The following is a 24,941-nucleotide window of genomic DNA, read 5'->3' on the forward strand; positions in this document are numbered from 1 at the left end:
CACTTCTATTCTCAAGTAATTTTCTAATACATGGTTCATAGTTATAGGTGATGGAAAAATAGGCTTTATGACTCTGCTTTGTGCACACCAACCACCTTTCAAGGATATATTCAGCAAACAAGCCAGAGTCAAGAATTGCCCATCGCATTTGACCCATCTAATCCAATTATGAGTGATTGAGAGTCTAACTTATTCATAGAATGACTACTCATTACTGAAGCAAATTAAAAGCACATGCTATTGTGCATCATCAAGCTACCAAAGTTTATGCTAAGGTTTAATGAGATTAACTTACAGAGATTTTAGAACTAAGTTCCATATAAACCCTCTATAAAGAAATTAAATTTTAGTAGCAAATGGAAATTAAGAACTACATGATAATTTCTTTATCGCGTATAATTGATTAGCTTTTCATGGATTTTCTAAGGCGTTGACAGGTTTCTGCATGAGACAAATTTGATACATTATAATTATTTATTGATACGTGTTTTCTTTTTATTAGTATTCTGCTTTTGTTAATTTTATTCACACAAAAAAAAAAAAAACAATGATTGAATGTGTAATGATGGTGCATGCATTAGCAAGTTGACTTTTAGAGCCTCAAAATCAACCCAATATTGCATTAGTCTTGAAATCACATGGGTTGATTGTCCAAAAACTAGTCTGATTGGTTCTTAGAAGATATACAAATAGAAAAGGCCTAAAAATAGGTACCAAGTGCTAATCTCATCTGTCATAAATCACATTTCATGTGATTGAATAAGCATCCTTTTGGTTTCATGATTTTTTAGAAAGTTGTATTTACTTTTATCTTTCTCTTAAACACTAAAAAGAAGCGATACATTGTCTTCCTTGTCAAAGGGATCAAGTATGCATTGTCACCGAATTATTTTGTTTCAAGAAGAATACAAATTAATAATCTAACGATGTTACTTTGAAAAATCTCAGTTGATGATTTGATATTGCAAAAGCTTTTGATTGGAAAAAGTAAGATTCGAATATGAAACTTGGTATTATTTAAATGACGAACATTTATTTTTTTAAATTAAAATAATTTGTGTATATCAGGATTAAACTAAATAATTTAAAGGGAATAACATATCTGCCTTCAAGACGGAGAATTTCTATATGCTCCATAGAGAAAAACCAAGAGAGAGTAGAAATCAATGAAAAGAAAAAATATGAATGGTGACCCACTTGAAATTTTTTCTACCTGGCAGATAGAAATTCTCTACCTCAAAGACAAAGATGTTATTTCCTAAGTTAAATGTCTATAATTAACCTATTATATATATATATATATATATATATATATATAGGGAAATAATACTCTCATGCCACATGAGATACTCCCATTTTTCTACACAAATTCGTTTTTCGTGCCAATTAATTTTTCTTTTCTTTTTTAATATAAAATATGGGACCCACATTTAACTTCTCTCTACTTTTTTTATCTCCTGACCCACTTGAGATTTCTCTATAATCCTACAACATAAGAAAAGTTAAACCCATATATATATATATATATATATATATATATATATATAGGGAAATGATCCGTTTATAAATTCTTATACAAATTTTATAAATTACACTATCTTCTTTCGGGAGAAGATAATGTATCTAGTATTTTCTCGGGAAAAGAGTTATAAGAGTTTATAAACAAAAAAATTTGTAAATATAACATTTCCTATACATAGAGAGTGACTTTTGACCTTATGACTGGACCACGTAACCACGTTGATGAACTTGGGCTGTCGGCAGTTACTTGGGTCTACAATACCATTGTCGTAATGGTGGGTGAAGAAGATATATAACCCAAATAAAAATAAAAAAAGAGGTCGCTAGCCAACACACAAAGTTAAGGTTACAGCCCTACATGCCTCTTTTGTTTGTTGTTCTTTTATCCTCATTTTATTGTCTTTTTGGTTAAAGTATGGGGCTTCAAGGCCCAAGAAAAAGTGAAACACTCGACAGTAAATTTGATAGTATAAGGCCTTTGTTTTGAGAGGTAGAATATATATATATTTTTTTTACTATCACTCTAATCACTTTTGAATCTAATAGTGATTAGAATGGTAATAGAATAAAGTGATTACAGTAATAGTAGAATGGTAGTAAAAAAAATTACTAGTAAAAATATCCTACCTTTTGTTTTAATCGTTGCATTTTTTTAACCTTCGATTTAGTTTTGCGCAAAAAAAGCCGAAGGTGGATTGAATAAGATCATTTCAATTTTCAGGTGTGTTGATAAAATTAAAAATAATATCATTTCAGCTACGTCTCCGCACTGAATATATTATCTTCATAAAATATTAAAAAAAATATGAATGTGTGTTGAAGAATATTATTGATATTAACACAAGAAATCAAAATACTCATTTAATAATTTAAATAAATAAAGAATCACTATTATAAGCAATTAGTGACCTCCCACATCATGACATGATGATTTAGAGCCCTTTTAGATTGCTTTTCCAAAAAAGACTTTTTTATGTTTTGCTTATTTTAAAAATACTTTTTATAAAAATTAAAGCTATTTAGATTTTTAAAAAAATATTTGACTTTTTATTTTTATTTTTTTAAAAAAGCTAAAATTTCTAGTTTAAAAAAAATATTTTTGACTTTTTTATGACTTATATTTTTTTTAAAATGAGACATCTAAATAGATTTTTTTTGAAAAGTATTTATTTTTTTCTTAAAAAAAGCAGCTTTTGAAGCGAGAAATCCATCCAAATAGACTTTTAGTGATATTCTAGCTAAAATTCATTTTTAATGAATTTTTTTTCATTTTCTACACTAAATCTATTTTGAAATAAGTGTTATTAAACCCGACCCGGGCATCGACCCGGTCAGAGTATTGAATCACTAGGTCACTGGTCGGACCGGTTGACCCGGATATATATATATATATATATATATATATATATATATATGAACATATAAATTCAATTATATTCTTCATATCTAAAATGAATTAAACTTCATTAAATCAGTTAAAAAACATGAAGCATAAATAAATAAAAATGCATGCTATTACTATCTTAATATAAATTGCAACTTGTTTACCAAAAAATAAAAATAAAAAAATTGCTACTTAGAATCCTCAAAAACATACCTCTCAATGATATTGAGCTCACATTTTTCAAATTCAACTACATTAAAAATGGCATATGTCACATTCTCTTAATTTATTATTCTGCAAATTGCTTCAGTATTGGAAGCTGAAATTTTAGGTCATTATAAAAGAGTATACTAGCAAATAAAATTACAAAATGTTTTTAAAATGAGTTCTACATTTTTTTTGACAAGATGAAACAATTTGTTTTTTTTTTAAATGCATGATCCGACAGGGTCACTGGATCACCTGGTCACCGAGTTGGACCGGTTTTGTCCGGGTTTTGACCGAGTCGAAGCATGACCGGTCCAATGCTTGACCCGAACCAATCCTATGACTGGTTCACCGAGTTCCGGATCGACCCGGCCGGGTCGGGCTGGGTTTTACCAATGATGCACGGACACGGGACGACACGACACGACACGCCGACACGTTAATTCTAAAAAATGTCATATTTTGACACGTTGGGACACTTTTTGATATTAAATAAAATTTTTAATATATATAATATAATTTATATTTAATACATTTAAGAGTTCATAATAAGTCATATAATCAATCAAATATTTAAATTTCATAACATAAATATAAATATAAATAATTTTTCGTAATTTGTTAAATTTTCATGTCTCATTTCATAACAGAAAAAAATTAATTTATAAATTATTTTTTTTATATTTAGTTAACAAAATAAAATAAAATTTTAAAAATAAATAAATAAATAAAAACGTGTCCGAGCATCGACTACGTGTCTGAAAAAGTTGACCGCGTGTCAGAAAAACGTGTCGAAACGTGTCAAAAAATTGACCGTGTGTCCTCAAATGTTAACCGCGTGTCGGACTTGTGTCTGAACGTGTCCATATCGTACACGTGTTCGACACGCAAATTTCTCAAAAGAAAGCGTGTCCGTGTTTCACAGGGTTTTACAACTATCTACTCTATCTTTTCTTTGATAATTTGTCCCCCTAAAATATATAACCGTAACAAGGAGAAAATCTTATACAGTACTACGCCCTACCCTTATACACGAAAATTATAATACATATATAGTATAATCATATTTAAATACGATTAAATGGAATTTAAAATATTATTTACTAAAATTTAAATCATGAATTGGATGTAGTACTTATATAAGTACATAAACATGTAAATTTATCCTTAACAAAACTCCCGAGTTTGTCCTCTTTATACTTCATAAACCAATGATTTTCCAGACAAAAGAATAACCATTGTCCAAAATCAGGGTAGGTCCTTTTATCATTTATGCAAGAATTTCCCCTCTCGAGAACTCAATTGTTTGATAAAGCATAAGAGCCAATGAAGGCTTAGCATCGTACATGATGCCATTACTGTGAGTTAGTTTAATCGAGCAGGAAGATCAATGCACTGCACCCAACAACCAGAGCTTCACATGCTAGGTTCCTGGACAACCCGACAACCATATCCAACAGTGTGACAATATCTCAATAGTTTAAGGCAAAAGCTCAATGCATCACCAAGCACAACGTATTTTTTATTTTGTTTTTAACTTTATATATTATATTCAGAAAGATTCCAAGCCTTTTATGTAATTGCTTTTAAACAGGTGAATGACATTGGCAGGTAATGAAAGGCAACAGAAACTGTAACAGGTGCATTACATATAACTTCTTGGTTTTTTTTTTTTTATCAAACTTAAATCACAAACACAGAAGGGATGATGCAATTTACAAACTGCAAATCCTTCACTAGAACATGAACTTGGGCACATAGAATATAAAAACCTCCACAGACAGGTCTGGGGGTTTTATAAGCTGTGACAATCATTAGAAAAACTTATGGAATATAAAACGTCATGACAACAGAAAACAGTGATAGTAAATAACATCATGATTAAGGCAGCTTAGTATGAAATTCTGTTCAGAACAACACACATTCAGTTCTCGCCCCCAAGCCATTATGTCCTTCCTTGATCTGCTACCCTCCATAGGCCAGAAGCTTTTTAACCCCGTTGACAGTTTGATGGATACAGTTTAACGATTGATACTTCCTAGTTTCTGCTCATACTCTTTTCAACAGATCTAGGCGCTACAATAACGCCCAAAAAAGTTAAACTTGAATCAGATATGTTAAGTTATGGAAAAATAAAATAAAAATGAAACACAGAATACAAATCATGGACTTTTTATGTATTTTACGCGAAATAGCTTTCGCTTCACTGTATCAAATTGAAGTTGACAGTAGATTGGAAATAATTGGTAAAGTAAAACAGCTTAAACTAGGATTCTGTCAATCTCTCCCTCCACAGGTTTCTATGGGCAAAAATTCATGTACAAAAAACAAAGAATTACATTCTGCCACAATCTGAGTTAACATTGAAGGGGGCACTTTCCAAAATTGGAATAATAACTTACCTCTAACTATATCTGAACAGAGTTATTTTTTCAATTTCTTTAATTCCCACTGTCAGCATGCAGAGGTATTCTTGTGCAAGAAATTAACAATTTCCAATCTTCACTATGGAATTAAGACTTGTGTAATTTAGTGGCAGCTCGTCAACTAGTTGGGGATAAAAGTGATGTTGATAGACTTTAGTGGCAGCAGCAAATTTGATCACTAAGATCATATCTCTTTCCTTGCCAGTGCCAAATTGAAACAAATACCAGTCAATTGGAATTTTTCTATTTTAAAAGTTTGAATTTTACACTATTTAACCATGTCTACTGATTAATACCAGAAAAATTACATTCATTACTTTTCTGATACACTTCACTAATACCTTTTTAGACCATCAGCTATGGGTTGATGGTCTTGAATGGAATACTAACCTAATCCAATGGCATCGGAGCTCTTCATGATCCTTAGCCTCTTGCATGTCTCAATAAACATCCTGCACAGAGTTGAGGTATTAGGTTGAAATTAATTTGCTCACAGTGACATACCGCCAGTTACAATCAAACAAATATTGTTCAACTCTATTTTCCTGAGCAATTTAATGTGGAATGAAAAATGCTTAGCCTTTCTAATTCTATAATAAAATGTGTTTAAATTTAATCCATACAATGTAAAACTCCATACACTAATAGTAAACAAGAAAGTGCGACATTATTAGAGTAACTAAAATATTTAACTTCCAGTAATAGTTATTAATAGTTCTTTAAATGCACAGCACCATATGATTCATTGATAGTGTAAAAAATTTTTATGTGTCGTAGTTCAAAATTATATAACTATAGCAAGTTGACCCAGTTACTCACAAACATATGATGTGTGGTTTCTTTTTTCCTTTCTTTTGATAGGAAAATTACTTTTCATTTCAAATAATTAAAAATTAATCTTTATCCTAAAAGTTGCTTCATCATTCAATTATTGTGCCCCCAGGCCATTCAGAACCTCAAAAAACTATACAATTCTTCTATCATTATGCTAAAAAGTCGCTCCCCAAGGTCTCCCCCGAATGAAACAGTTGTATTAGAAATATGCTCTCCAGTTGTAAAATAAATATTAAATTAGTTATTATACATTCAGAAAATTAATCTTGATATTTTAGTATGCTATTACACGAACAGACTATAATCACTATATAGTATACAAAGAATAAGTACTCGACATCTATAGCCTCAAGGTTCAAAGTAGACATGTGACAAATATGACATCCTAACTTCGTTATTCACTTTTGAGATAACAAAATTAAACAAGTTAGACACACAAAAATTCTTTATTCCTTTTTTTCCTTTACCTTTTCATCGCTTTATGATGCCTCATATACACATGCACCTAGTATATTTTAAATCTCTGATATTGCTCCACAGACTTGCCCTAAAATAGGAAACTGACTCAATAAGATCCTTAGGTTGTTAGCCATTCCTATATATGTAACAAGGTTATGATACATCATCATACTTCCCGGCCCATGTAACATATTCATCAAGTGCATGATGGTGTAAATATTTATACATTCTAAGTTGAAATGAAAAGGTTAATGTCTGTGAAGTTACATTGTTAGGATACAATCACGTACATAATAACCACTGTGGTTTATATTCTTTGTCCAAGCCTGTCTTGGCTTTGTACAATCTCTTATGTCAAATGCCAGTTTTCTACATTCCTTAACAGGACAAGTTAATTTAAATTAAAACTACAATGTTGCAAGAAATGTGTTTCTTTTACTATTTTCAAAGAATTCATTATCTTTAAAAGAAAAACAATTACATAAAGAACTTACTCCCAGGGTACATCACCCACGAGCATCCAGTCGCCCTCTTTATCCTCATAAGTAAGAACATATTCTGACCCATGAAGGAGATCCTTCAGCTTGGATTCATTCAGCATCTCCCCGCCCATATTTCCATGAGATCCACATTGACCTGAAATCACATCAATATAAGCAGTAACTGGATCCAGGCACTCTGGCCTTATATTATCAAAAGGCTTACTTTTCAAATAAAACTAATTCTCTCCTACCTATGGTAAAACAGCTGAACATCTTCTCCAGAGCAGAAGATAGTTCTGTATATGCAGTGTAATTCTTCAAGTCTACTTTTCTCAAATAAGGAGCACCATCCATACTGACCTTCACAAACAATGCCCCAGAACCCACTTTTCCAACTACTTCTTCAATATTCTTTGAAGTAGTAGTCAATGAATTTTTCCTAAATGATCTTATAGGAGGCCAACCAACAACCTGTGCCCTGCCACATAAGGATCATCAGATGTCATTTCCACGTTTAAGCTCAAACCTAATGCCAATTCCGACTGTCCACTTACTTGGTAGCTGGTGCACTACTATGATTATTTGCAGAACCATTAAGACTTGGTCTGCTTTCATTGACAGCATGAGGCCTCTCAAGACTAACCTTCGCTGTTGCTACTTCCTTGGCTTTGGCTTGTTGAGCCCCAACATTCTCAAGCACAGAGCTAGGTTTCAACATCGCGTTGACCTCCGATCTAACAAGCAATTTATCCTGCATGATCAATTGGGGATTTTTACTTTTTAGTGTCTGGTCCAGCATTTAAAAAGTACACATCCCCTTTGAATTTGACTGAATTGATATATTTACCTCTGAGAATCCATTAATGGCATCTGAATACCCTCTTTTGTTACCCAAAACAGCAGGCTTTGAAGGAAACAGTGGTTTTTCATCAAATTGAGTTGAACTTGTCAAGCAAAGATCTGAATCTCTTTCAGGAGACTGTGATCCTGGAAGCCCCAGTCTGAGCTCAGTAGCTTTAAGGTTCAGATTACTTTTACTCTCATCTGAGAAGGATGGAACTGAACTGTCCACAGATGAACAATCAGATAATCCCATGTAGTTGTGCTCTTTTAATTTTGAGCTATTCAGACAAACACTTTCCATGGTGGCTGAGGAAGAAACCAAAGAAGTGACATTGCTTTGACATTCCTCATCCCCCATGCTCAGCAGCGGCCGAGACATCACAATTCAAACCAAAAGCTCCCAATTTTGAATACCTTATAAAAAAATAACAACATTTATCATTGTACATAAACCCAGAACCTTCAAACATACAGGAAACAAAAACAATTAATATTGAAAGACAACTGGACACACTTGATTTACAAACAAACTCAACAAGATGATTCATTCATCTCAGGACTTTCCTTGGCCTATTGTTGAAACATACCTTGGTTCACAGTTTCTTTTTTTTTCTTTTTTCCTTATACATATAATGTTCTTAAAGAATTTTGAAACAGGAAAGACATTGAATGAAAGTTCCATCAGTTTATTGGTAACCCTTTATGGGGAAAGATAGAGAGAGGCAAATCAAAGTTGAAGCCATGAAAGCAAAAACAGGAAAAGGTGAAAACATAATATAGAATTGAAGATTTGGGAATCCCCAATTCCTTGGTTAAACCAACAAGAGTGAACAGAACATGGAAGCTAAAGATGACAACGTTTTACCTGAAGAATCAGCAGATCAGAAGGGTGAAGAAGAAGAAGAAGAAGAGGAGGAGGAGTGATTTGAGACTTTGCTTGAGAGCACAAAGAGACACAGAATTAAATTAAGGCCCTACACTTGTCACAAAGTACCATAAGCTTGTTTGCTGTTCAATGGGAAACACCATGCATTAAAATACATTACGACTTTAATATAAAGAAAGCGTCTCAAGAAAAACACTTCTCTTTATGCGATCCAGTGTTATTGTCGCGGATTCGATCAATGTATCACCGGTTTAATTAGTCGATCATTAGTTTAACCATTTAAATTAAGGGAAATAGAAGTGTCATATTAAACTTTATAACTTTTTTTTTTAACTCATTCAAAAATGTGTGGAACTTGCTTCAAATTTTTTTTTCCTTTTTCAATAATAATATAAGTTTTAATCCATATTATTTAGAGTCAAATTCTATTAATGGTATTTTTTAAATATTTTATCTAAAATTTCACAAAATTAATTTTTTTAAAAGTCGGTGTCAGTTTAACATCGGTTCACTGATCCAGTAATTGAATGGATCGATTGAAAGTTTTGTTTTACAGATAAATCGGTTGGATCGGCCAGGTCAATTTTTATAACACTGATGTGATTTTTTTATTTATTTAAATTCAATTGAATCAATTTATTTAAATGCGCCAAACAATAGAATGAAACGAACCTGAAAGGCTTGGCTTTTCTGGTAGATTGGCTTGGCTTGGAACTTAGAAATAAATAGCGATATGCCAAAAAAAAGAACAATGTTGTTTATGGTAGATAAAAAGAATAAAATGTTATTCAAGCATGTAAAAGTTAAAACACAAAAATACAAATTTTTGCATTGACCATTAGAATATATCAAATACCACAATTTTATGAATTTTGTTTGCCATATTTTAAATAAAATGAATTTTGATTACTCAGCTCAAAGAGTGGAGTTCGACTCATAAAACAATGTCTTTCGATATTTTGGATTTTAGTTGAATATTGGGTAGGATATATTAGAGCAAACCTTTATGACTAGATAGTGAATTAGTTTAAGGGAACTCATTGTCTCATTTTACATGAGATAACTATCTTATCTCATGTTTCTCTCACATAAAAAGTTATGACATCATTTTTTTTCTTTTCTTTTCTTTTTAATGTATGGTGGGCTCCACCATATTATGTATTTATAGTAGGAGATACTTATCTCCTACAACATGAGAAAAATAGAACCCTTATTTTAAAACGGATAAGTTGTTTTAAAAAGCGTTCATATTAGTGCTATTTTCTTTTCCTTTTTTTGCCAAGCTAGCTATCCATATTAGTACTACGTAATCTGGTCCAGAAAAAGGGGAAAATGGTATGTGATTATACCCTAAAGTGAAATATCTCAATTTCATGCTGAAGATATACTTGCATGCTTCCATTGGTAAATACATGCTAGTACTGACTTGCAATTAATACGGATACGGCCACTTTGACTTGTTTCGGATAATTAAAGCAATTTCAATTTCCTTAATTGGAAAAATGGTAAACGAGAAAATCACAAATTGGATTGTAGTTTCCCTCCACCATGAAAAACTCTACAACACACACACACTTGGGTTGTAGTTTACCCTCCACCGTGAAAAACTCTACAACACACACACAAATTAGAATTATTAAATTTGATGGAGATGGCTAATATTTATCATACTGATGGAGTCCTTGTTACCAGGGCCAGCAGGAAGGCACATCTGACCTTATAGAAGCCTATTATTATTATGGGCCTTTAATATTATAATTTTCGTTTACTTAATAGTTTGGGCTTGGGCCCATAAATAATTACTATTAGGATTTTTTAAATTTTATTTATATTCTTTTTATAAACTGAGTGATTTGTAACGAATGACAGTGAGATAAATATAATATAGATCAAAACGTAGCTTACATTAAATCAATCATAAATTGTGGTGTGAATATTCTCTTTCTTTTCTATTATGCTATTCGTGTTCGTGTATAGGGGTGCTAAAAGAATAAGGGGCCTTTCAGGAGCCTTTGACTTGGCTCTTGAAGGCCTTAGCTTACATGTCTAAAATTGATTGTTGGAACCAGACTTGGACTTATATAAAAATTCGTTTAATAAAAAGGTCTCAGGCTCCAATTGAAAAGTTCGGTCTTAGAGCCTAAGGCTGGCCTAATATATTAATTTTTATTTTTATTTTTATTTTATATTTTTTATACTGCTTGTAATAGTCCTCTCTCTCCTCAATTCATTTCACCCCATTTTATTGGTTAAACATACTTTTTGACTAATTTTGTTCTATATTATGTTGTTTGGATATACATTGAATTTATAAATATTTATGGAATTACTAGTGCTGTTGATTGTATATTCTGTTTGGATAAATTTTTGTTGTTTTATTTTTTTAAAACAGGCTAAACCAGACTTCTATTTTTTGTAAATAAGTCAGGCCACATGCCAATAATTATATTCATAACAGGTAACAGACTTGGTCAGGCTAACACATTTAAACACAGACTTAACCTCTTAAGACTATAGCTCGGCTCGGCTCGGCTTAATCCGTTAACACCCATATTCGTGTGTGTTGATTTACAACAAGATTGAGTACGGTGACGAAACCACGTATAATGTGGATGGAGCCTTGGCCCTAGCTGAAATTCTATAAGTTGTCACATTTTAAATATGGTTAAATAACCGTGACAAAATAATATTTCATGTTTTAATATTTGATACCAACTAAATTTTTCTTGGCCCTAAGTAAGTTAGAAGGCTGGCTCCGCCACTGTTAGTATTGCATCTCATAGATTTCCTTTATTAACTAAGAGGATCCATTTCTTTATGGGGAATGATCGGTTACATGGTTTACCATGGAGGAAAAAAAATTAATGAGCTAATGAACCACTTCCCAGTTGCAGGCATGAAAAGATGCAGCAGTTTCTCTAAGGCACGGTTGTTTTCGTGGCGAAATTGTGTTTTCAGAGGAAACTAGGATGAAAAGACCGAATCACTGCCCTATGCTATCGTTACTTGTCATCCAACCTTTGGTTTAACATAGGGCCCTGATAATAACCATTTTTCTTGACGATGTCCTCAACTTTTCGGACAGTGGTTTTTATTACATTGAAGAAAAAAACAAAAAGCACCTGAAATGACATGCTACCCTCCCAAAAAAGCCTCCCCATTTTTGCTACGCTGGTCTATTTCTAAATTTTGTTTCTTTCCGTCTTTCATTATTAATTATAGTATTATACTGTTCTTCCTCATTGCTCTGACGTAAAGGAAAAACAAAAAAAACTCCATCCAAAATTGTGATTATGAGGACAAAGAAAAACATGGCATGCTCAGCCGAATACTCAAAATTATATTAACAATTTCACCGAATGCACTCTTTTTTTAATGAAGGTGGCAAGATTCCACCTTCGTATTATACACAGACAGATAATTTAATTACCATATATACCCTAGGCAGGCACATGCCTCGCCTCTATATGGATCCCACCTACGGACTTCCACATGTTGCATATGGCCCTCCATTGGCATGGGGCAAATATGGAAGCACGGACCAAAAATTGAAAATGACACAGTGAGCCACAAGATTTAAAAATAACTCCTGATGGGTTGTTCAATGGAGTTTTTTTAATAAAAAAAAAGGAAAAATAAATAAAAGGCGGGAATATAATAACCCTTTTATTATTAAAATAGAAAATAAACAAATAAAAAAAAAGTTGGATGGATTTTTGAAATAGTATAATTTATTTAATGTTTCTTCCATAAACAAAAATAAAATTATTTCCACTAAGTTTAAAATGAAATTATTTTGAGATTAGTTAAAAAATTATAATAATAAAAATTATTATAACTGTAAAATAAGTTAAATTTATATAAAAAAAAAAATTCAGTCTAAAAAAAATGTCACTTTAGGTTGATAGGATATACACTGTAAATACAAAAACAAAGAAAGAAAGGACTGAGAATTATAAAGGAAAACAAAGCGAAATGGGGTGCTGGGGGACAAGAAAGCGGCTTTTAATTTTGGATACGCCAAGTTCTGACAGTCTGACAGTGACAGATAACCTCTTTCACTCGGATCACTACCTATGTCATAGTCCCACGCGTTAAGCATCCGCGAGTGATTACACGACACAGTCATATCGGTCAGAAAAACCTCTTTAATATTCCGATGTAGGCAAGTAGGTCCCGGAAGAGCGAGCATGGTGTTGCTTTTTGATGTGAAAGTCACCACGAGTGTGGAATTGTGGATAAGTGGCGGAGCCAGCACATCTTTTTTATGTATGCATATTTAGGGTCTGTGTTCCGCAGCGCTGCCCCGATTTTTTTTTTTTTTAAGATTTTGATTATGATTTAATTTTTGCTTTCACTTCAAAAGTAAAGTTTTGGTGAATCAATCAAAGTTTCAAGGAAATAATAGATAATGATAATTAAAAATAAATAAATATCACAAAAAGATATTTGTAAAATATAGTATAATTATAGGAGTTAATAGATCAAAATTTCACCTTTGTCGATGTCTATTTGACCCAAAGTTGACCACTTATATTCTATAAAAAAAAATGAAAAATCTCGTGCGATTCTCCTTCACTTGATGAAGATTGAATTTCAAGAATGTTGATGTTTATTAAGATTTGGAGTTAATAAGGTTTATAAAAAAAAGACAAAACAATGAGCTAGGGTTTAAGCCCGTGTTTTAAAATCTCACTCTGCCCCCGGGTTGACCCGAGTCAACCCTGACTCCTCCCCTCTGAGGGTTGAGGACTTGAGGTCACAAGTTGGACCCTACATGCACATCGACCCATCCGATCCCCAAAATCTAGCCGGGTTTCAGTAACTCCCGGGTCAAAGAGGGTCACTGCATTTTTTTAAAAAAAAAAAAAATCATGAAACAACTTCATTTTATTAAAAAAATAAAATAAAAATGCTTGCAAACCTAACTCTAGTCGTCCTCTTCTCTTCTTGCGACCTATATGTCTTCAATATTCACCTCGCAGACGTGAATCTTCTAGAAAAGATAAGAATTTTATCTATCCAAATGAAATCTTTACGGTCGTCGATGGAAAACAAAAACGCATTCTTACTTCCTTTAAAATTTCCTTTGTCAGGGACCTTCTCCAAAAAAGCAGAACCGGGTCAGCGTATTGATCCCATTAGAATATAAGTTTTGTATTTTGGTATCTTAATACTTTAATTAGGTTGTATAATAATGACTTGTGGTTGTAATTAGTGAATTATGTTAAGTATATTTTGAATCCTTGATGATTGGTGGTTTGCTTTTTTAATATTTTTATATATGATATATATATATATATATATATATATATATATATATATATATATTATTTAATATATAAAATCGGGTTAGCATAGTGACCCCGTGACCCTCGGTTGAACCTGTGACTCCATGATCCATGACCTCGGCCGGGTCGATGGCCGAGCCGGGTTTTTAAACACTGGTTTAAGCTTTAAGCTTTTAATTGTAGGGGTTGATTGGGTTGGACATATTTTTACCTTTTTCATTTAATCTTCCTATTTCTTTTTCTTTTTTACTTGCCTTGAATCACCAATCCTGTGTGATTTTTTTTTTTTAACTTTATATTTGCAAGTGCTGGCAATTATACCCACATGCGTCCGCCATTGTTGTGGATGGCACTTATAGTGGTTTTAATTTTTAAAAATTTAGTAGACTTTTTTCTTTTTTTAATTTTAATATACTAATGTATATATTAATTGTGCCATTACTTGTTTTTTAATTAAAACCTAAGTGATAGTAACTAATGTTTAAAGTGAATTATAGTTATATATGATAAGAAGTTAAAAATATATTTTAAAACTATTGCAATTGAATAAAAAAGTAATAAATTATTTATAACCCTCCCTTGCCATAGTTCAGTTCAGTTCAGTTAATTAGTAGGGGACAATGACCGTATTGCCACTTTTTGCGCAAAATTTTACCTGATTGCCACGCCTGAATTTTTTTTTGCCAAAATGCCACGTCACAATCCCGCTGGTCTGACAAGCGGGATTGGACTGGACACGTGTCAGCATCTGAATGGTTAACCATTCTCGCTGGGCTGCCCAGCTAGAATGACAGAATGCTGACACGTGGCAAAAGTACAGGCATTCTCTGGATGTCTGAACTTTTGCCACGTGTCAGCAATCTGTCATTCTAGCTGGGCAGCCCAGCGAGAATGGTTAACCATTCAGACGCTGACACGTGTCCAGTCCAATCCCGCTTGTCAGACCAGCGGAATTGTGACGTGGCATTTTGGCAAAAAAATTTCCAGACGTGACAATAAGGTAAATTTTCATTAAAGGAGTGGCACAATAGTCAATGTCCCAATTAGTAGAGCCTTTCCTTCTCCTTGTAGGATCCCTATTGACTTCCTTTGAGGTGGGCCATTCTTTGCAAAGTCAATGTTGACATTGACATGACGCTATTCTCCACATAGCATGCTTTACGGATTTGGTTTGGTGCTGCACGATTTCAAAATTGGGGAGGACTATATTTGTAATTTTTTTATATAAATTTTCTAAATTATATTATGTATCAAGGGTAGTATATTATATGCTATAATATATTATTCTTAATATATAATGTAATTTGTAAATAAAAAATTTATAAATATAATCTTTTCTTTAAAAATTTGGATAGTATTTTTTGTATATTATATATATCGAGCACTTGATACATTTTTTATTAAATGAAAAAAAAAATTTATATTACACATGCCTCTTCCATATTTTCTTTTTCTCCTATTTAGAAAGAGAGTATCTATTCCTTAAGTAGTGAAAATATGCTCCAAATTTTGAATTTGAAGTATGGTTGATGTCTATAAATGTGAGCTTTTTCCAGCTACGATTTGTCTTCTATTTGAGGTGTTTCTTAACGTTGATGCATGTGATGTCTACAACAATATTCATAATTATGTAACGAACCACTCTCATAATGAAATTACTCTGATAAAAGTTTTCCTTGTTGTATCTTGGTTTAAAAGTTTTGATTATAATTATATACCATGTCCAAATAAGAGGGTAGTTGATTGTATTGTTCTTTATGCTAAAGTGTGTGAGCATGTTATATGGTTAAAAACAACGTTATTAAACTCGACCCGATTATCGAACCGGTCGAGGTACTGGGTCTTTGATTCAACCAGTGGGTCACTAGTTCAACCGCATGATCCGGTAAATATATGTAAATTTATAATTTATATTAAAAAATTATAAATATACTTAAATACCTGTAAAAAAATACACCAATTTTAAATATTTTAATAAAGAAAAAGGTTATACTTACTACCTCTTACTGTCAGATCTTAACCGTTGATTTCTGCCAATCCAACGATTATAATTTATTGAAAATTAATAATTAATTAACAAGTATGACTTAATAAATTATAGCCGTTCGATTAACGAAAATCAATAGTTAAGATTTGGTAGTAAGAAAAAAGAGGTAGTACCTATAACATTTCCCGAAAAATAATAAATTACATATCATTGTCCAACAAAAAAGTAATCAAACATATAATATTTGTTATACTAATGTTTCAGGTTCAGTAAACGACATTTCTAACTATAAATCAAATCAAATTTCCCTACATATTGCATAACCAAGATAATATTAGTGTTGTAAGTACATAATCTATGTAAATTAATAAGTTACAAATCGCTCAAATATTTCAAAAGAAAACAAATTATTTGTGTTTGAGAGTTAAAAAAAAGGAAGAAATCAATTGACGAGAATAAATTAATTTTTTTTTAAAATTTTTTTTGCAAACCGGGCCGGGTCACCGGTTTTGCAAAAACTGGCCGGGTCGCACCTGGTCACACCGGTTCTGTAACATGGCCAGTCCAATATGAAAACTGGACCGGTTACATAACCGGTTCACCGGATTTTGAGTCGACTCGATTGGGTCGGTCCGATTTTTATAACATTGGTTAAAAGAACTTCCAAATGTAATAGTCACCTTACTTTTCCTTGATTTTAGTTTTGACTAAATTAATGATTTCAGAAAAAAAATGTTATATTTATTTTTTAAATCTTTAAATGAGTAATTTATGCTATTACAAAGAGAATTTTTACTTTGTTGTCTATTTTTTTTTCAAGTTAGCAATACTAATTACTCATTTAAAAATTTAAAGACAAACATAAAAATAAGAAATTATAAATCTTTCTTACTGTCTACTTATAATTATTTTGGAACACTACTTAATTTCTATATACAGACATAATTCACTTTGAATATTCTTCATTATCATTTTAACTAAAAAATAAAAATTAGGAACAAGCACAAGTGTCTATCAAAAAACTAGCTAATAATAATAATAATAATTTATCTAAACAGAAAACCCTTATATAATGATAAAGAAATTTCAGTACATTCTTTTAAAAATGTGTTGAGATATATAATCTCACATTGGTTGTATCTGCAACTAATGTGAAGTTTATAAGGCCTTGGACACTTCCACCCTTTGAGTTAACTTTTGGGGTGATGTATTCCAAAATTCTTTACATGGTATTAGAGCTTGAGTGACTATAAGGTCACAAGTTCGATCCTCACCGCCCCCACTTTAAAGTGGAATTAAAATATAGAACACAAAAAGGTAAAAAAAATTGGGTCTGTATAATATCTACGTTTTTAGCCCAATGGGCTCTCGTGTGAGGGGGCGTGTTGAGATATATAGTCCCCTATTGATTGTATGTCCAACTAATGTGATCTTTATAAGATCTTGAGCACCCCACCCTTTAAGCTAGCTTTTGGAGTGATGTATCGCAAGATTCATTACAAAATTTGTATTAAAAATCTATCTGAATGCTTCGTCTCCTTATTGAGATATTTATAATGTTGAGATATATAGTCCCACATTGATTGGATGAGCAACTAATATGGCCTTTATAAGGCCTTGGCACTCCCACCCCTTGAGCTAGCTTTTGGGGTGGTGTTCTTTACATGGTATCAGAGCTTCACCGTCCCCGCTTCAAAAAGTGGAATTAAAATAAAAAGCACAAAAAGGTAAACTAAAAATGGGCCTGTGCAATTTCCACGCCCCTAGCCTAAAGGGCTTTTGCGTGAGGGAGCGTGTTGAGATATATAGTCCCACATTGATTGGATGAGCAACTAATATGGTCTTTATAAGGCCTTGGGCACTCCCACCCCTTGAGCTAGCTTTTGGGGTAGTGTATCCCAAGATTCTTTACATATAAAGTACGGGTATTACAGGAAAGCATCATAGCTTTGCATACTTTGTTGTAATAAAACCACGCATATACATCATGGACATTGGTGTGCGATTCGCATGTTAATTTTGATACTTGTTATTCGCCATTGGATCTTAAACATTGTCATCATCTCGTGCCAGTTTTAAGGCGACGCCACTCACTCGACAGCCTCATGGGCTGTGAGGTGACGACGGCTGAGGAAGGTGCTGGCTGGTTGGGCTCAACTTGGGGCGCTTTTTAACTATACATTATGATCATTTAAAAAAAAAAGTGATTATGTAACATTTAGAAAGAAAAAAAAAATAGACTTTGAGGTTTAGAGATTGATAATGAAACTGGACGATTGTAATTGTAATTGCATTTTAATAATTTGATTATGTAAATATATTTTGCACAATATGAAAATAACGCGGCGGTGGCAAGTGATGAAGCGATGGTAGAGGATTAGACATTTTGTACCTTTGAATGATATAAAACTAATCCTTGTGTGATATCTGAAGCTTTGGTATGCTGACTGTGACTCATAGTATAACCTGATGGATCATGATATGTACAAATGGCCCAATAATATGACTAAGCCCATGTTCATAGTGAAGAGATATTGAAATGATTTGGTCCGTAATCTTTATTATTGTTAAGAGAATACATGCACTCTCAAAACAAGCTAAAACAAGGAAACCCGTGGGTTAAAGTTAACTCAAATCCCCTTAACTCCAATTCATATGTTGTTGGGAAATGGTTCTTCCTCGCTGATACTGTGGCATGAAAAGGGATCTCCTATCTTCTGTGGTTAAGGCTCTACCTAAACGCTCTTGAATGTTTTGTTCTCCCTCTCTATCGTTGGCCCAAGTGTAGCATCAGACAATGAAAGCTTGTAAATTCATGGAATTGGTGGTGGATTCCCGCCCCAGTTACTATAATACATTACATGAAAGAGATATGGCATATCCTCAGTTTCTTGAGAATATGGGCCTGCCAATTAGACCTTTGATGAATTACTTCTTCTTGGACCTTTTTTTGGTAAAATTCTGCCTGGACCTTTTACGTTATTGTTTGCGATGCTTTTATGAGCACACGTAATTCCTTTCTTAATTTTATTTTGATCATATATACAATAGGCCAAGTGCTAGCGAGCGGGATAGAAAAAGTGTGTATATATGAACCTCAGAGAGATTATAGGAAGCCTTGATGTTGATAAACAAAAAAGTGAATTTTTTTTATTCATCAAATCAACAGTAATAATTACATTTACTTGAAATTATAAGAAAATATTGTATAATTATATATGGGAGAATAGTTTCTCCTGTTGTCAGAGAACTATACATACTCTCTCGCAGCACTCATATTTTTCAGATGAATTCTATAAGAATTTTTTTCTTTCACTTCTACTTATTTTCTCTCTCCTATTTTCTGAATCTATAGAAAGTTAAATTTTTTTTCTAATAATAGGAGAAAAACTTAACCCATTATATAATGGTACTCTTTTATTAACGTGATTCCGCAAAACTGCTTTTATATTACAATGGCTCATAGCATTTTTTTTTTTTTAATTTATAGAAAAATATCAAATAATGATTTAACTTAAAAGCTTATTGTAGACGAAGTAGTTAGTACCATCTAATGATGGACTAGGGAATTGGAAATACGAAGTAGAGCGTTCTACTTGTGATGGCCTTGTCTCCCATTCTCACTTCTTTGGTACCTTATTAGCTAAGGTTTGTAAGGGTGATTTTGCCCTGATGTCTTAATGTTCAGTCCTTTCATCTCAGGAAGTTAGAGCAAAAAAAAAGGGACTTTTTATGCTTTGTTTATTTATCATGCAATGCTCCCACTTCCGTGATTTTTTTATTTTATTTTTTCACGTAAAATTTATACGGATTTCATACATAGTTATAAGTTACTAGAAAGAGAAATTAAAAGGGTCTGTGGATGCCTAAAGATTTATTAGTTATTTGAGCACTCTCCATTTCCAGAAAGGAAGAGAAGAAAAACTAACTTTGTATATTTTCATTCAGTGTGTAATTGGTACAAATGATTCAGTATATAAAAGCACCTAAGAGAATCTGTTGTAACAAACTCATGGTGACGTGGCTACAAAACCGGAAAGAAATGCTAACAGGTGCCAAACAGAAAGCAATGCTAACATATGCTAACAAAATACAAATTGCTAACAGAATACAATCAGAAAAAGAAAAATATGTAATACTGTAATACTCCCCCTCAAGATGGGGAGTAGATGTTGATAATCCCCATCTTGCAGAGAAGATTGGAAAACTGTGATGGATGCAAAGCTTTTGTGAGGATATCTGCTAGTTGATGAGAGGATTGAACATGAAAAGTCTTGAGTGTGCCACGAACAATGCAATCACGGACAAGGTGACACTCAATCTCAATGTGCTTTGTACGCTCATGGAAAACTGGGTTTGCAGCAATATGTATGATAGATTGATTGTCACAAAACATGTGTGCGGCATAAGGGTGCGAAAAACCAAGATCTTTGAGAAGATTAAGTAGCCATAGGATTTCACAAGAAGCATAAGCCATGGAACGATACTCAGCTTCGGCAGAGCTACGAGAAACAGTATGTTGCTTCTTCGATTTCCAGGATATTAGAGAATTGCCAAGAAAAACGCAGAAGCCAGAAACAGAACGTCTGTTATCCAAGCAGGAAGCCCAGTCAGAATCGCAAAAAACCTTTAGTTGAACAATTGAAGAACAGGGAAAAAATAACCCCTGACCAAGTGTGGCTTTGACATAAGCCAGAATCCGATGAGCAGCTTGGAGATGGGGGACCCGAGGAGTAGCCATAAACTGGCTCAAGTGATCGACAGCAAAGCATAAGTCAGGTCTAGTGATGGTTAAGTAGAGTAATCTTCCAATGAGTCTTCTAAAAATAGTGGGATCAGGTAGAAGATCCCCATCATGATTTGACAGCTTCGAATTAACTTCCAATGGGGTGGATTTTGGTTTGCAACCAGAGAGGCCTGAATCCTTTAAAATTTGTAGTGCATAATAGTGTTGGCATAGAGAGATACCCTTGGAGGAACGAGCAACCTCCAAACCCAAAAAATATTTGGCTGGACCGAGATTTTTAAGCCTAAACTTGTTGTCCAATAGAGATGTAAAGTGCTGCACTTCATGAAAATTGTTAGAAACAACAAGTATGTCATCGACATAAACTAGCATGGCAGTGAAAGAAGAGTCTGAATGCTTCACAAATAAGGAATAATCAGATTGGGACTGTGTGAACCCAAGAGAGAGCAAAGTAGAAGAAAATTTGGCAAACCATTGCCTAGATGCTTGTTTGAGACCATACAGTGACTTGTGTAAATGGCAAACAGCATTGGGAAGAGACTCCCCCTTACCATGATAACCAGGGGGTAAAGTCATATATACCTCTTCAAGGAGCTCTCCATGTAAAAAAGCGTTATTGACATCTAACTGAATTAGATGCCAATTTTTGAGTGCAGCAAGAGCAAGGATCACCCGAACTGAAGTAAGCTTGGCTACAGGTGAAAAAGTGTCAGAAAAATCAACTCCCTCTTGTTGTGTAAACCCCTTGGCAACCAAACGGGCTTTGAACCTTTCAACAGAGCCATCAGAATTGTACTTGACCTTATATACCCATTTACAACCAATTGGGGATTTTCCAGGAGGAAGAGAGACAACTGTCCAGGTCTTGTTATTTTGTAAAGCCAATAATTCATCTTGCATGGCAGATTGCCATTCAGGGAGCTGGGAGGCTTCACATAGGATGTAGGTTCAAAATGATTATGCAGGGAATTAAAAAAGGCAGTATGTGTAGGGGAAAACTTTGAATAAGAAAAAGAAGCAGAAAGAGGATGGGCTGTGGAAGAGGAATAGATGTAAGTATCTAAGTGGCTAGGAGGCTTTTTAGTTCTGGATGGTCTAGAAGAAACAGTAATGGGTTTGGGAGGAATGGTTGGAGTTGATATAGGCAGTGGGGTAATTGGAGAGGATGAATTTTTGAAAGGAAAAACGTTTTCAATAAAGTTGACATCTCTTGAGATAAAAGTGCGGTTGGAGGCAATGTCAAGGAGTTTGTATCCTTTATAGCCAGGTGGATATCCTAAAAATACAGCAGGTACAACCCTAGGGGAAAATTTGTGTCTGTGTTTGGGTAGGGTAGAACCATAGCATAGGCAACCAAAAAATGCGAAGGTGGTCATAGGTGGGAGGTTTGTGAGATAGGATTTCAAAGGGAGATTTATGAGAAAGCAAAGGGGATGGGGTTCTGTTAATAAGGTATACAGCTGTTAACACACAGTCTTGTCAATATTCCAGGGGAATATTGGACTGAAAATGCAAGGCGCTAGCAACATTTAAAATGTGCTGATGTTTGCGCTCTACCACCGAGTTCTGCTGCGGTCTATCAACACAAGAGTGAAATAATTGTATACCCTTGGAAGAGTAAAAATCAGACAAAAGAAACTCAGGAGCATTATCACATCTTATTGACTTGATGGCAGTATTATACTGATTTAAAATGAGAGCATAAAAATCAATGAAAGCAGAACGAAAATCAGATTTGCATCGTAAAAAATATGTCCAAGTGAAGCGAGATGCATCATCAACAATTGTGAGAAAATATTTTGATCCTTCAACAGAAAAAGGGTGAAATGGACCCCAAATATCACAGTGAATAAGAGTAAATGAAGAAGAGGACAATTTGGGATTTAAAATAAATGGTAAGCGTTTTTGTTTGGCCAAAGGGCAAACATTACATGTATGAGACGCATCTAAAAGTGATGTAGTGTGTAAAACATCTTTCATTGAATTTAAAACAGAATAGGAGAGGTGACCTAAACGAGCATGCCAAAGCTCAGAATTGCATGAATTTACAGAGAGACAGAGGGGTGGGGGAATACAGGAATCAGGAAAAAAATTGGATGTATCAAGGACATAAAGACCTTCATGACGCTTAGCAATCCCAATCGTCTTGGCCGTTATAGGGTCCTGTATCAAACAATGGGAGGAAGAAAAATTAGCGATGAGAGACGAATCACGGGTCAGGGAGCTAATTGACAAAAGGTTAAAACGAAAAGAGGGGACAAATAAAACATTTTGGAGAGTAAAGGAAGGAGACAAAATAATTGAAGCAGAACCAGTTACAGGGACAGACGTACCATTAGGAAAAGAGACAATAGAAGCAGTGGAAGGAGGTAAGATGGAAGAATTAGAAAACAAGCGAGGAGAAAATGATACATGGTGGGTTGCACCAGTATCTAAAATCCAACAAGAATCAGAAAAAGAAGAAGGACGCTTACCATTAAAGCTTGCGACAGATGGGGAGGAATCAGTGACCGAAGCTAAGGAGGAAGTGACCGGAGCAGCAGAACGTTGGTGGATGAGCAATAGAAGATGCGCATACTGAGACTGTGTGATGGCAGCTGAGGGTGGTGGAGCGTGGTTAGGGTTCACGGTATTGGGGAAGTTAGGGATCAAAGAATGAGGGTGAGGGAATGGAAACACAGAGGAATTGGCTTGGGCTGAGGCATTGGGAGAATGGGCTGAGTGGGTGGGCAAATTGGGCCTAGGTGGCCTGCGCCTGTATCCAGGAGGGAACCCATGGAGCTTAAAGCACTTATCTCTAACGTGACCCTGGTTGTGGCAGTAGGTACAAAATGGGCGAGAACGGCGAGGAGCGGTGACGGTAGCCGTGGCTGGCGGTGGGTTCGAATCAGTTGAAGAAGGACAGTTAGGGGATGTGGATATTGAGTTGAGGAGGGGTGTATCAGGAGAGGTGGGAACATGAATGTTGATTTGGCGTTGCCTCTCTTCCTGAAGAACAAGTGAGAAAACCTTGGCAATTGATGGAAGAGGATCCATTAAGAGGATCTGAGCTCGCACAGAGGAGAAGGACTCATTAAGGCCCATGAGGAACTGAAGGGCATCATGTTGCTCTTGTGAAAGCGAAACTTGTCTCAGACCTCCACAAGTGCACGAAGGAGTGGGAATGTAAGCCTGGAGCTCATCACAGAGGGTTTTTAACTTTGTGTAATAAGAGTTGACATCAAGAGATCCTTGATGAAGAGAAGAAATATCTTGTTTCAGTTGGAAGATGCGTGGTCCGTTGGCTTGCTGAAAGCGAGTGCGTAGATCATCCCAGGCGTCAGAGGCATTTGAGAAATAAACCAAGCTATCTGCTATAGCTTTGGAGACAGAATTAAGTATTCAAGAGATGACCATTGAGTTGCACCGATTCCATGCTGGAAATAGGAGATCGGAATTGGAAGGACGGGGAAGAGATCCGTCTATGAAAGCTGATTTGTTTTTGGCAGTAAGAGCCAAAAGCATAGCTCGGTTCCAGGAGCCGTAATTGGTACCATCAAGGGTATGGGTCACAAGGACAAGACCAGGGCGATCACTGCTCTGCAGGGAGTAGGGGCTTGCTGTATCCTCCATTGAAGAAGCACCGGAGGATATGTCGGAAGTCGACGGAGGACGGTTGTTGCCTCGAGCCATAAAAAACCTGGCTCTGATACCATATTAGTTATTTGAGCACTCTGCATTTCCAGAAAGGAAGAGAAGAAAAACTAACTTTGTATATTTTCATTCAGTGTGTAATTGGTACAAATGATTCAGTATATAAAAGCACCCAAGAGAATCTGTTGTAACAAACTCATGGTGACGTGGCTACAAAACCGGAAAGAAATGCTAACAGGTG

The 24,941-nt window shown here is 34.3% G+C and overlaps 1 protein-coding gene across 1 annotated transcript; it reads right to left on the reverse strand.

Annotated features, from left to right (window-relative positions):
• Positions 1-4,731: 4,731 nt before the first annotated feature.
• Positions 4,732-9,128, reverse strand: LOC133303472 (auxin-responsive protein IAA9-like). Its single transcript, XM_061503383.1, has 7 exons — positions 9,022-9,128; positions 8,161-8,570; positions 7,868-8,064; positions 7,565-7,791; positions 7,326-7,467; positions 5,929-5,990; positions 4,732-5,188 (listed from the first exon to the last, which is right to left on the reverse strand). Exons 2-7 carry the CDS (start codon positions 8,533-8,535, stop codon positions 5,151-5,153), a joined length of 1,041 nt encoding a protein of 346 aa, XP_061359367.1. The 5' UTR covers positions 8,536-8,570; positions 9,022-9,128; the 3' UTR covers positions 4,732-5,150.
• Positions 9,129-24,941: the final 15,813 nt, after the last annotated feature.

The sequence above is a fragment of the Gastrolobium bilobum genome, unplaced genomic scaffold, assembly GCF_033153095.1.
Source record: "Gastrolobium bilobum isolate Gb01-03AN ecotype WA unplaced genomic scaffold, APGP_CSIRO_Gbil_v1 utg7546, whole genome shotgun sequence".
NCBI lineage: Eukaryota > Viridiplantae > Streptophyta > Magnoliopsida > Fabales > Fabaceae > Gastrolobium > Gastrolobium bilobum.